At 45.3% G+C, this 12,183-nt stretch overlaps 1 protein-coding gene across 1 annotated transcript in view; it reads left to right on the forward strand.

Moving 5' to 3' along the window:
• LOC307086243 (activated CDC42 kinase 1-like) overlaps positions 1-12,183 on the forward strand; it is a 46,172-nt gene that overhangs the window by 14,080 nt on the left and 19,909 nt on the right. Inside the window, exons 2-4 of the mRNA XM_079751386.1 lie at positions 191-368; positions 1,347-1,417; positions 11,210-11,461. Of these exons, the coding sequence (XP_079607512.1) occupies positions 191-368; positions 1,347-1,417; positions 11,210-11,461 (501 nt within the window). The remainder of the gene's footprint in view (positions 1-190; positions 369-1,346; positions 1,418-11,209; positions 11,462-12,183) is intronic.

Genomic DNA, 12,183 nt, shown 5'->3' on the forward strand with positions numbered 1-12,183 from the left:
ATCTAACTGTGTGGGGCTGGTCCAGACCAGATCTGGAGACAAACTGGAGTTGAGCTTGTCTCTCCCTTCGCAGATCTGTCTCTCCCTGGCATTAAGAGCTCACATCGGGTTCAATAGAAGACTCCAGTCGGACCTTAGCCTTAACCGAATTCATTTATTACAAGATGTCCTCCTTCCCTGGTGCCTGTAGAAGCTGGGCGGCAGCATGCAGTGCGAGGAAGGCTCTGATTGGCTGCTGGAGCTGCTGATGGAGGTCCAGCTGCAGCAGTACTTCCTGCGTGTGCGTGACGACCTCAACGTTACGCGCCTCTCGCATTTCGACTACGTGAAGAACGAGGACCTGGAGAAGATCGGCATGGGGCGACCCGGTACGGAGCATGTGTGTGTTGTCATAAATGTTAACGTGCTTGTGTATGTGTTTGTGTATGATTCGATTGTTGTTTTTTAAGGTGTTTGTTGTTGTGACATATTTCAAAGTAAGGCCTAGGCTATCAATAAAAAACGAATGTCTATCAATAAACATGAAGGAACTCTACATGGGTTTGAATCCCTGTGTGCTTACAGAGTCAGACAGGGATCCTTACAGTTACACAAATACATTATCTGAAAAATTCACTAGCACTGAGATCCTCAAAACTTCTTCGTAATGAGCTACAAGTGAAATCGACCCTAAACTGCTATTGTCATCCTGCGTGTGTGGGAGTCTTTTTCCATGTGCTATATATATCAGCGGGAACCTTTGTATGTATAAGTGATGCATGTGTCTGAGTGTGTAGGTGGGTTTGTGTGAAGTAAGTCTTTGGAAGTCTAAATTCTCTCTCTCTCCCCCCCCCCCCTCTCTCTCTCTCTTGCTCTCACTTTCTCTCCCCCTCTCTCTCTCTTTCTCTCACTCTCTCCCCCTCTCTCTCCGTCCCCCTCTCTCTCTCTATCTCTCCCCCTCTCTCTCACCCACTGCTCTTGTTTTCTTTGTCCCTCTCTTGTAATATCTAATATTCTATTTACACTCAGTCTATTTCTCTCTCTCCAGCTCTAATCACCTCTCCTCTTGGCTTCACAGCAGTGTCTGGCCTCGTTCTGTTATAGATAGTAGGTTGTTATAGATATATAGGTTATAGATAGTGCTCATTGTGTTTGATTCCCAGTGTTAATGTTCTGGATTTGTAGCCCAATGTCCAAAGCTTTCTACTTGAAGGCCTCACTGACCCCCACCTTAACAACAATGAAAAAACAAAATGTCTGGATAAAAACATAATGTGTGTGCGTCATTTGCCCTGTCCCTGTTGTGTGAATTCAGTTGTGTACAGCTTGAGGTCTACATTCCGACGTGTGTGTTGTGTCGTTTTCAGGACAGAGGCGTCTGTGGGAAGCCGTGAAGCGCAGGAAAGCCATTTGCAAGCGCAGGTCCTGGATGAGCAAGGTAGGTTAGAATGGGGAGCGCTCTCACGCACACACACACACACACACACACACACACACACACACACACACACACACACACACACACACACACACACACACACACACACACACACACACACACACACACACACACAGACAGACATAGACATACATAGACACACACACATAGTCTGTGTCCTGCGTGGGTACACGCGTGTATGGGGACACTTTTACTTTCGTGTGTATTCATGCATGATTGTAATAACATTGCCATCATGAGACTTTTTCTAAATTGTAGATTTCTCTTTGAACAAGCCAACACACCCCACACACTCGGCGGCTCCCAGCGCCACCAGAGCCACAGTGACACATAGCAGCGTCTTTAGAAGAAGGTCTGGGGCATTATGTCATGTCTGGTCTGGACGTGAAACCACACACCGCAGACTACTGTTTATATCTGTCCGACGGAATCCGCTTGGCGCTCGGAGTACGGGCTCCTAATAACAACTTTCTCACTGGGCCCGATGTGTCAGCGGCTCCTGCTGACTAAGAGACCTGTCTCATTTCAGTTGCCCCAGGGTCCTAAAGAGCCCTCTTCATGGCTCTGAGTGAACACATTCAAGAAGTGCCACCCTGGCAGGTTTTCAATGTAGCGCACCGAGTTTAGCTGCTGGCAGTGTGTTTGTGAATGGATGTACTTCGGAGGGGCTACCCCTTCAAAGTAGATCCATCTAGTCTTGTGATTCAATCACAAATAGACTGCTGTGAGGTTACTGTTGTAGTTTATAGGTCTACAAACATATGCTACTATCTACACCGGCCCAATAATCATCACATTAATGTATCATTCAATGTATCATAAATTGTCATGATGAAATATTTAAAGTAAGCTGCTCAATTCACCTCTTCTCTTTGGTCAATGCAGACTGGTGCTACATTTACTTTCAGAGATAGTGGATAAATAATTAACTCTACAGACGTATGCTGGTCATTCAACAGAAAGTTTTCTCAACCTCTAGTTGTAACAACAAAAATAGCAATAATGTGGAAACCCAAATCGATAATGTAACAAATTTCTGAGCACATAATATAATTTACATTTGCCTATAATGTTACAACGTATAACATTCGTTCCCCACAAATGACTCTTAAAAGCAGTGCCAACATTTAAATATTTTTAAACCATTCAGCGAACAAAAGGCCACAGGCTGATTATCATTTAGGGGGCCACTCAATGATATGCAGAAGCCTCATCAACACGCCCACTGAAGTGGTTTGAGAAATACCAACTTTCTACTCCTTATTCACATTTAAGGTAATTTACATTTCCTACAGAGAAAATACTACCTCAGGGGTAGTATTATTCAGGAGATTTTCAGGGAACAAATGTCAGGATATGTTGTTCACACATACGGCCCATCAGGAGAATATCAGGACTTACACTTGTGTCTGAAAGCAGCTAGTGTGTGAGCATTTGATTACATTATAAAATTAGTCAATATATGGTAAAAGGGGTAATTTTTCAATGGAAAGTGTAGTATACTATGCATGGAAATCAATTATTTAATAGCCTTTACTGTTATTCAGGGCTGAAAAGTACATTGACATTTTAAAATGCAAGGCAACTACTATTGGTTAGTTGAAAATAATAATCATCATTGAGATTAAACATCTCTTCCAGTGTCCTGGCCAAGATAGGCAGCAGTAGCCTACAGTCACACATAGCATACAAACAAAACATAAGAAAAATAAAACAAATAAAACAGTCCGCAGAGGAGAATGTGGATATCAATATCGCAAGACATTTCGGACATTATTAGACATAATTCACCATTCTGTGCTATTGACATGTTTTCGTTCTGTGTTATAGGGACACTGTCTCTTTAAGAATCATGTGACTTGTGTGTTGATATGCCGGTCGGCGCAATGTTCGAAATTAACGTTTTTCATATGACAAAATGATGACCTGCGGGTGTTTGTGGAGGTGAGAAATTGTGTCTTCCCTTCTTTTAACGCAATATCTACAGTCTATAGACAGAACATCTTACCTGGGAGTTTGTCGACAGCAGAGCCGTTATGTTTAAAAACATGTGGCTGCGGTGTGTGCGTGTGTGTTCTCACCTTGGTGCGTGTGTCGATGGCGGAGCCGTTATGTTTATAAACAAAACGTCTTAGCTGGGCGAGCGGTGTCTTTGTCTTGACGTGCGGTGTGTGTGTTTGTGTGCGCGTTTCCGTGTATGTTTGTGCACATGTGCGTGTGTGTGCGGTGTGTGTATGCGGTGTGTATGTGCTGTGGCAACCCGACTTGGTGAGTGAACCGCCTCCTTCCAATAAGCACACAAACCGGAGCTTACTTAAAGCCGAAACGGCGCTTTTATTCAAACATAACGTATATTACTATTAAACCAAACGAAAAACGTCTTTGGAGGGATCCACAGTCTTGATCCTCCGGGTGGAATCACGTCTCCCGCGGAGACTGGTCCCTCTGCACCTGCGATCCAGGAGAGCCTGGAATGAGTGTGGAAGCACGCTTTAAAAAGCATGCCCACCAGTCTCCCCTGGGACCTGTAGGAGCGGTAGACCTGCCCGAAGCATAGCTGCTCCTGCTGCCGGCACAGTGCGACCCGCTCCCGCTGGATCCCGTACCACTCACGCCGGTGCCCAAAACCCGCTCCAGTAACTGCCGCTCCGTGCAGTCGGCGTCCAGGCGGCGCTTCTCCACCTCCAGCTAGCTCCTCTTCAGGATCAGGTGCTCCCGTTCCTCCCTCTCTTGGAACTGACGGATGCGATCCCGCCTCTCCAGCTCTCGGCTGGGCTGCCCGTCGAGGTGGCGCTGTTCCCCGTCTGTCCTGACGAGTCTCAATTGGCTGGGGTTGGGAACCGACATTGAAGCTCAGCTGTTGGGCGACCTGCCGGTTCTCCTTCAGCTCCTTCATCAAACCAAACAGCTGGGCCTTCAGCGCCTCCCTCTCCCGCAACCAGTCCATGCTGTGGGCCTTGTGTCTGGCGTCGGTCTCCTTCAGGGCCATCTTGGGCTCCACCTTCAGTCTCTCCAGCGTAGTCCTGGTGGCCCCTAGCTCCTCACCTTTTTCCTGGTCATCCTGAAACCTTTGCTCCTTCAGCCTCTGGATGATACGCTCCTTCTCAGCGAGGGATTCCTCCAACGTGGTGAGGGCGGTGTCCGTGTTGGCGGTGTCCGCCTGCAGCGACTTGACCCTTCCCTTTCAGGCTGCCCATCTGCTTCACCTTGTCCCGAAGCTGTTCCTGCAGGTTCTCCATCCTGTTCTGAAGGTCATTGACCTTCCGCTCCTTAACCTCCAGTGTGTCCTTGAGGTCCTGGATCTCGCCGTTCAGGGTACCCTTCTCCTCGGGCCTCTCCTGAATCTACTTGGTCTTCTCGTTGAGCGTGGTGCTCTGCTCGAGCCGTTAGACCGCCTCTCGGTGGAGGAGGAGTTTCGTTTTCTCTCTGGGTGGCAGCCGCAGCTCCGTTGGGGCTCTGCATCGGGGTTCGGGCGTCCACTGAAAAACCTGTGGCTCGGTCGAGGCTCTGCATTGGGTTGTTCATCCATTGAAAAGGAAATCCTGTCGCTTGGTCGAGTTGCCTCCATTAGAAGTCGCACTTAAAAAATGGTCCGTAGCTCGGTCGGGCTGCCTCCATTCTCTACCATATGTGGCAACCCGGCTTGGTGAGTGAGCCGCCTCCTTCCAATAAGCACACAAATCCGGAGCTTACTTAAAGCCAAAACGGCACTTTTATTCAAACATAAAGTATATTACTATTAAACCGAACAAAAACGTCTTTGCAGGAATCCAGTTTTGATCCTCCGGGTGGAATCGCGTCACCCGTAATTGAATTGCCTTTTATCTTACAATTCTAAATTGCGCAGGGAAAGGGGATTGGGAACAAAGGCTATGGAGTCTCTATAGCGTCTCACGTTGCGTGTCCGTTGTTCCTTTATCCTGGGGAATCCCGAATGGCCCACGAATACTTCAAGAGGTTAGGTCCATGTATGGAAACATGCGTCACACTGTAGAATTAACCCCTTACTAACAAGGGTGACATCTCCATTGGTAGAGCTAAATGAGCTGCAACGACAATTGTTAGGGACATGCAATATAGCCACAACAGAGACCCCCCACACATACACTGGCAAGCAAACACACACAGACACACACCAGTAAGCAAACACACACACAGACACAATCACTCCAACATGCACACAGACAGATATGCACATACACACACACACATACGCACATACACACAGACACACACACACAGACACACATGCACATAAACCTACGCACACACACACAGTGCCATTCATAAACAGGTCATCCCAGCCTTAAGCTAATAGTGCACCCTAATGGCTGCTTCCAAATCCAACACAGTAATTCCTTCCCTGTTGTTGGCACTTAAGCACTGAGGCAGGGTCTTTCTGAGCTCTCTCTCTCTCTCTCTCTCTCTCTCTCTCTCTCTCTCTCTCTCTCTCTCTCTCTCTCTCTCTCTCCCTCTCTCTCTCTCAGTCTGTTTCTGTCTCACTCATCTCCCTGGCCTGGCTAAAGAAAATGATGCTGTCCGCTAGGCTTTTAGTCCATTGATGTGTGTGTGTGTGTGTGTGTGTGTGTGTGTGTGTGTGTGTGTGTGTGTTGATGTGTATGTATGTCCCTCTCTTGTCCCTCTCCTCTCTTCACTTGTCGGCACTTAAGCACTGAGGCAAGGTCTTTCTGAGCTCTCTCTCTCTCTCTCTCTCTCTCTCTGTCCTTCTCTTTCTCTCTCTCTCTCTCTCTCTCTCTTCTCTGTCCTTCTCTTTTTCTCTCTCTCTCTCTCTCTTCTCTGTCCTTCTCTTTCTCTCTCTCTCTCTCTCTCTCTCTCTCTTCTCTGTCCTTCTCTTTCTCTCTCTCTCTCTCTCTCTTCTCTGTCCTTTTCTTTCTCTCTCTTTCTCTCTCTCTCTGTCTTTCTCTCTGTCTGTCTCTCTCAAATTCAAATTCAAATTCAAAATGCTTTATTGGCATGAGTATTGAGGTAAACAAAACAGTGTTGCCAAAGCATTATTACAAATATTACGCATAATAGCAAAAGAGAACGTCAGAACAATATGTACATAAAACAACCTATAACAATATTACATAACATACAGATGTACATATAGAAATAATAGTAAAAAATGTTGCATTTAAATGAATGTAAAGAAAAGCTCCATAAAACACATTATAGGTTACGAATAATCTTTAAAATAAAACAAAATAAAATAGTAAGGCCTGATGTAGAATATCATTCTCTCATTTTGTGGCAAGCTGGAATCAATTTTCCTGTGAGGACGGAGCTCTCTTTCTCTCCCATTAATATTTTTAGTTTTTGGTCTACATTAGAGTTTATAAAATGTGGGTGTTTTTGGCCGAATTTGTTAAAATATATTTTGCTGACATTTTTAAATTTGGGGCAGTATAGGAGGAAATGCTGCTCGGCAAAGGTTAGTGGTGTTTTGGGGGATGTTACCGTCATCAGGGTTTGAGTCTGGAGGGCAGCCTGTATGGGCATCGAGGTCACCAAAGATCAGCACATTTCCCTGGGCCTGAATTCTGCAGATGTTGCAGAATTGCAACCTGGTCTCACAGGATTCCGTGAAATGAACACGGACGCTTAACTCAAAATCTGTGGAATCCTCACGGAAACTCACCAATTTCCGTGATATGGCCATGGATTTTGCTCCAATGCAAGTTGATGACAACCTGGTCTCACAGGGATTCGTCAAATGACCATAGCCTATATATATATATATATATATATATATATGAATGAAATTCATATTGATGGTATGGCACTATATCCCTGTTCTCGCCCATGCACCCATCTTGAATTTAATAGACCACTTTCGTTGCTTCGAGGAGGTCTGGTGGTCTCCGTATATAATAAATAAATATATATAAATATGTATGTATGTAAATAGGTATATAGGCTACATATCTATTTATTTATATTTATTTATTTATTTATATACGGAGACCACCAGACCTCCTCGAAGCAACAAAATAAATAAATATATAGGCCTATGTATAAATATGTATGCGTATATATCTATATATATCTATATATATCTATATATATCTATATATATATATATATATATATATATCTATGTATAAATACACATAGATGTTTATTTATTGATTTATTATATACAGAGACCACGAGACCTCCTCGAAGCAACGAAAATGGTTTATTAAATTCAAGATGGATGCATGGGCGAGAACAGGGATATACTGCCATACCGTCAATATGAATTTCATTCATATATTTATATAGGCTATGGTCATTTCACGGATCCCTGTGAAACCAGGTTGACTCGGTCGTTGAGACGGGGATCTGTTTGTGTGCCACGGAATATGAGTGTGATCAAATTGCATTGGAGCAAAATCCGTGGCCATATCACGGAAATTGGCTTGTTTCCGTGAGGATTCCACGGATTTTGAGTTAAGCGTCCGTGGTCATTTCACGGATTCCTGTGAGACCAGGTTGAATTGTTGAGTAGTCCGAATTTATTATTGTTGTATGTTATGATATTTCAGATTTGTGCCAAATTATAATGCCTCCTGAACCTCTCCCTCTTTTTATCCCTGGTTTTTTCACTGAGGAAACAAATATTTCTGTGTAATTTGGGGGGCAGTGAATATCGGTATCTGTTCTACACCAGAGGGGTATTCCATCAAAGTCGCTAACGAAAGCGGCGCTTCGTATATTAAGCCCGGATAGAACTATCGGCAACTTCCAATTGAGGCTAAAGCCATTCAATCAATGCAGTTCAGCCTCGCCTTGCTCAGGTTAGTTCAAGCCAGGCTAACGTTACTGTGGATTAAGCGCGCTCACGAGATATGTAACCAGCCCAGAACCGTGAATGTCGAATCATGGATCAAATGTCAGTAGAGGGCCGAGCGGGATCTTTTCCAGCGGCAAACAGAAGCTGCTTGTTGGGGTTTATGAGGAATTCAAGCATATAATAACTCAAAAAGGGAACACCGTAACCATTAATAAAAACAGGGAGGCCGCCTGGCAATAAAATCACAGATCTTTCCAATGAATAAGTAGTATTAAGCGTAACATATTTAAATTTATATTGACCGTAGATTTGTAATCAGGGAGATACCCTCAAGGTAACGTGTGAGACTTGCACCCGGTCATCCGGGGTTCAATCCCAACCTAATTATTAATTTAGAAAGGATTACTGGAGAAATCAAACCACTTTTCATGCCTTTTATTTTCCATTTCTTTGAATATTCTAAATTGGCTAACCATAGTATTTATCTGAACAGAGGTGGTCTCGGCTGCCTGCCGAGAAACTCACATGAATGGAATTTATATGGCTGACAATTTCCCATGCAGCAGTGTCTTTGTCCTTATGACAAAGGCTTCCTATCAGTAACATTAATATTATCATTAATTTACCATGCGTTTTTGCAAGTAAGATTTTGGTTCTAGGGATATTTTAAGACATATTTATTATACAAAAAGTCAATTGTTAGTCCTAATTTCTCTGATATAAAGGGAATTACATTTCCAACGCCAAGAAATCAATGACGCGAACTCAGGTCGCCCAAACAACAGGGGTAATGCTAGATCACTCACCCAACTACTGGTTACTGATTTTGATAGAATACATAGATTTGTCGAAAAGAAATGTGTTGAGAATATTTCCTGGAGAACAAAAGATTTATTTTATGACCCTTAGTGAAAATATAGGCTGTTTGTACTTCATATATGTAAATTTATGACAAAATCTTGAGGAATAGGCTTGGCGAACCTTCTGATGGTACACTTGCTTCCGGCAGATGGACTTTGCAGAAACACCGAAGTAAGCCTGACATTAGCCTTGTACCGTTTGGTCGGATAATTTGCCTTTATACTTAGCGGAGATTCCCTTAAGTCATGGAACGCAACTCTAGCTAAAAGTAGCGAGGCTAAGCGAAATAAGCTTAGCCTCGGCTTTGCCTTTAGCTTGGTTGATGGAATACCCCTCAGGTCTCTTGAAGAAGTAAAAAATTGTAATTGTAAAAAATCTATTGTATTCTCGAGGAAATCTTTTGAGTTGTACTTTGTTCCATACAGGGAATAACGTATTCCCTGTATGTTCCACATATAAATTGTAAGGGGTTTCATACCGTGTTCAATAAAAGAAACAAATACAAATACATTACAATTTTTAATTGAGATAAACAAAAAATTGTTACGATTAATGAACAAGTTAGCTAAATGAGTGGAGGAGTGGTGTGTGTGTGTGTGTGTGTGTGTGTGTGAGTGTGTGTGTGTGTGTGTGTTTCTGTTTAAGTGTGTCTGTTTGTTTGTTTTAGTCTATCTGTTTGTCTGTTAGTGATTTATACAACCTGTCCCATTAGTTTGGTGCACATCAGACTGAGGAGCTGTGTGATGCATTGTTCCTGCTGCCTGGTCTCTGCAGGGCCTGGGCATAGCTCAGCTGCTGGACCGGGGGGGTTGGTGGGGAGGGCTGGGCTGCTCCGTGGGGCGTGGGCTTAGTGAGCGCTGTGATGGGGGGTCTAGCCGGTCTGGCTGGAGCGGCTCTGGTTCTGGATGGGGGGCTGTGTTGAGGCGGTGGTGGTGGATGGTGCTGATAGGATTATCCGGTGTAGCTGCGATGCTCTCTTGGGAGGAGGGGGGAGATTGTGTGGTTGAGTCGTCTCTTGCTGGGGGGGGCTCCATCCTGGTGTCGTCCTAAGGCTGCTTCCTTGAGGGCTCTATCAAAGACACCCACCATGTCTCTGCGGAGTTGCACGTGGTTGTGGAGGCTGCTGATGTTCAGTGCGGGGTGGTGGGCCAGGTGTACGTTGGGCAGGGGGGAACGTCCTCGGTAGATATCGGCGTTCACCCCTGTGGGTGGCGGGGTGAAAGTCTCTCCGGGGCAGGATGGTGGAGATGGTGATCCTGGAGAGGGGGAAGGTGTGTGTAGCTTTCTGTGCCACTCTCATCACACACTGCCACGCTCTCCTGCTGGGCCCGTAGGTCATTGGTGCCTGTATCGATGATAATGTGCCCGGGCTGACCCAGGGTGGGCTTAGTCAGCAGTTTTTCGCTCTCTTTTTTTTTCTCTCTCTCTCTCTCTGTCTCTCTCCATCTCTCTCTCTCTCTCTCTCTACCTCTGACTCTCTCTCTCTCTCTCTCTCTCTCTGACTCTCTCTCTCTCTCTCTTTCTCTCTCTCTCTCTGACTCTCTCCCTCTCTCTCTCTCTCTCTGACTCTCTGACTCTCTCTCTCTCTCTACCTCTCTCTCTCTCTCTCTCTCTACCTCTGACTCTCTGTCTCTCTCTCTCTCTCTCTCTCTCTCTACCTCTGACTCTCTGACTCTCTCTCTCTCTCTCTCTCTCTCTCTGACTCTCTCTCTCTCTCTCTCTCTCTGACTCTCTGACTCTCTCTCTCTCTCTCTCTGACTCTCTCTCTCTCTCTGACTCTCTCTCTCTCTCTCTGACTCTCTCTCTCTCTCTCTCTCTCTCTGACTCTCTCTCTCTCTCTCTACCTCTGACTCTCTGACTCTCTCCCTCTCTCTCTCTCTCTCTGACTCTCTGACTCTCTCTCTCTCTCTCTCTACCTCTGACTCTCTGTCTCTCTCTCTCTCTCTCTCTACCTCTGACTCTCTGACTCTCTCTCTCTCTGACTCTCTCTCTCTCTCTCTCTGACTCTCTCTCTCTGACTCTCTCTCTCTCTCTCTCTCTCTCTCTCTGACTCTCTCTCTCTCTCTCTCTCTCTCTCTCCTTTACTCTCTCTCGCCGTGCACCATTGATGTCTCTCGCCACTTCCTCTGCAGGTGTTCAGTGTGAAGCGGCTCGACGTTGGGGATTTCCCCCACCAGGGCCAGCCAACCTCCTCCTTCCGGAAGCTTCCCCACCCCGGGGAGGGGGCGCTGCCCCAGCTGGGTGGTCCGGTGGGCGGGGGGTCCGGGCAGCAGCCGGTCCTGACCTGCCTGATCTCGGACCAGGACCTGACGCTGTACGAGAAGCTGGGCGACGGCTCCTTTGGCGTGGTGAAGAGGGCCGAGTGGCGCACTCCCGCTGGCAAGGTGCTTCTTTTAGTACATTCATTTATTTTTACATTTATATCATTCGTTTTTTATCATTTACAATAAAATATAAATAAGCATCTGTATTTTTTTAACCTGTAAGAAGGTCCTTGCTTGTTTATATGGAGGACTTGCAATAATTAAAAATATATAAACATTTCAATTAACTTAAAGGGGATAGATTATGAGAACAACACTTTGGGGTGTTGTTTCGGGCTGAGCTGCCGGACTGTTTCCGAAGCTCTGGCGGCAGTCCGGCAGTCTGGCAGTCTGGCAGGGGATCTCGGCAGTAGTCCGGCAGTTCAGCTCCGGGAGTACCATCCCTTTCTCCTCCATGTCGCCGTTCAGTCTGGACTTCAGAGAGTCAAAGCCAAAGTTCCTTTTTCCCCCAATTCTTCTCAACCATGGCCGAGATGTCCCCCACTACGAGTCTTTACTTGTTGTGGAAGTACCTGAGACGTCAGACGCAGTCTTTATGATTCATGATATCATCCGAGGCGCACATAGCTTTTGGCCCTGATATTATTATATAGATACCCATATATTATATAATATAATATAATTATTATAATATAATATAATATTCTAATATATTTTATAGATATAGAGCTCCGGGTAACAATCACTTCTCCATGCGGTTCACTCTGACAGCTCATTTGTATGCAATGGGCAGCAGCTCATTCATCTTAAAAAGCATGTTTTCTGGAACTCACTTTTTGGGA

Source organism: Pollachius pollachius, assembly GCF_949987615.1.
Source record: "Pollachius pollachius genome assembly, chromosome: 14".
Lineage (NCBI taxonomy): Eukaryota > Metazoa > Chordata > Actinopteri > Gadiformes > Gadidae > Pollachius > Pollachius pollachius.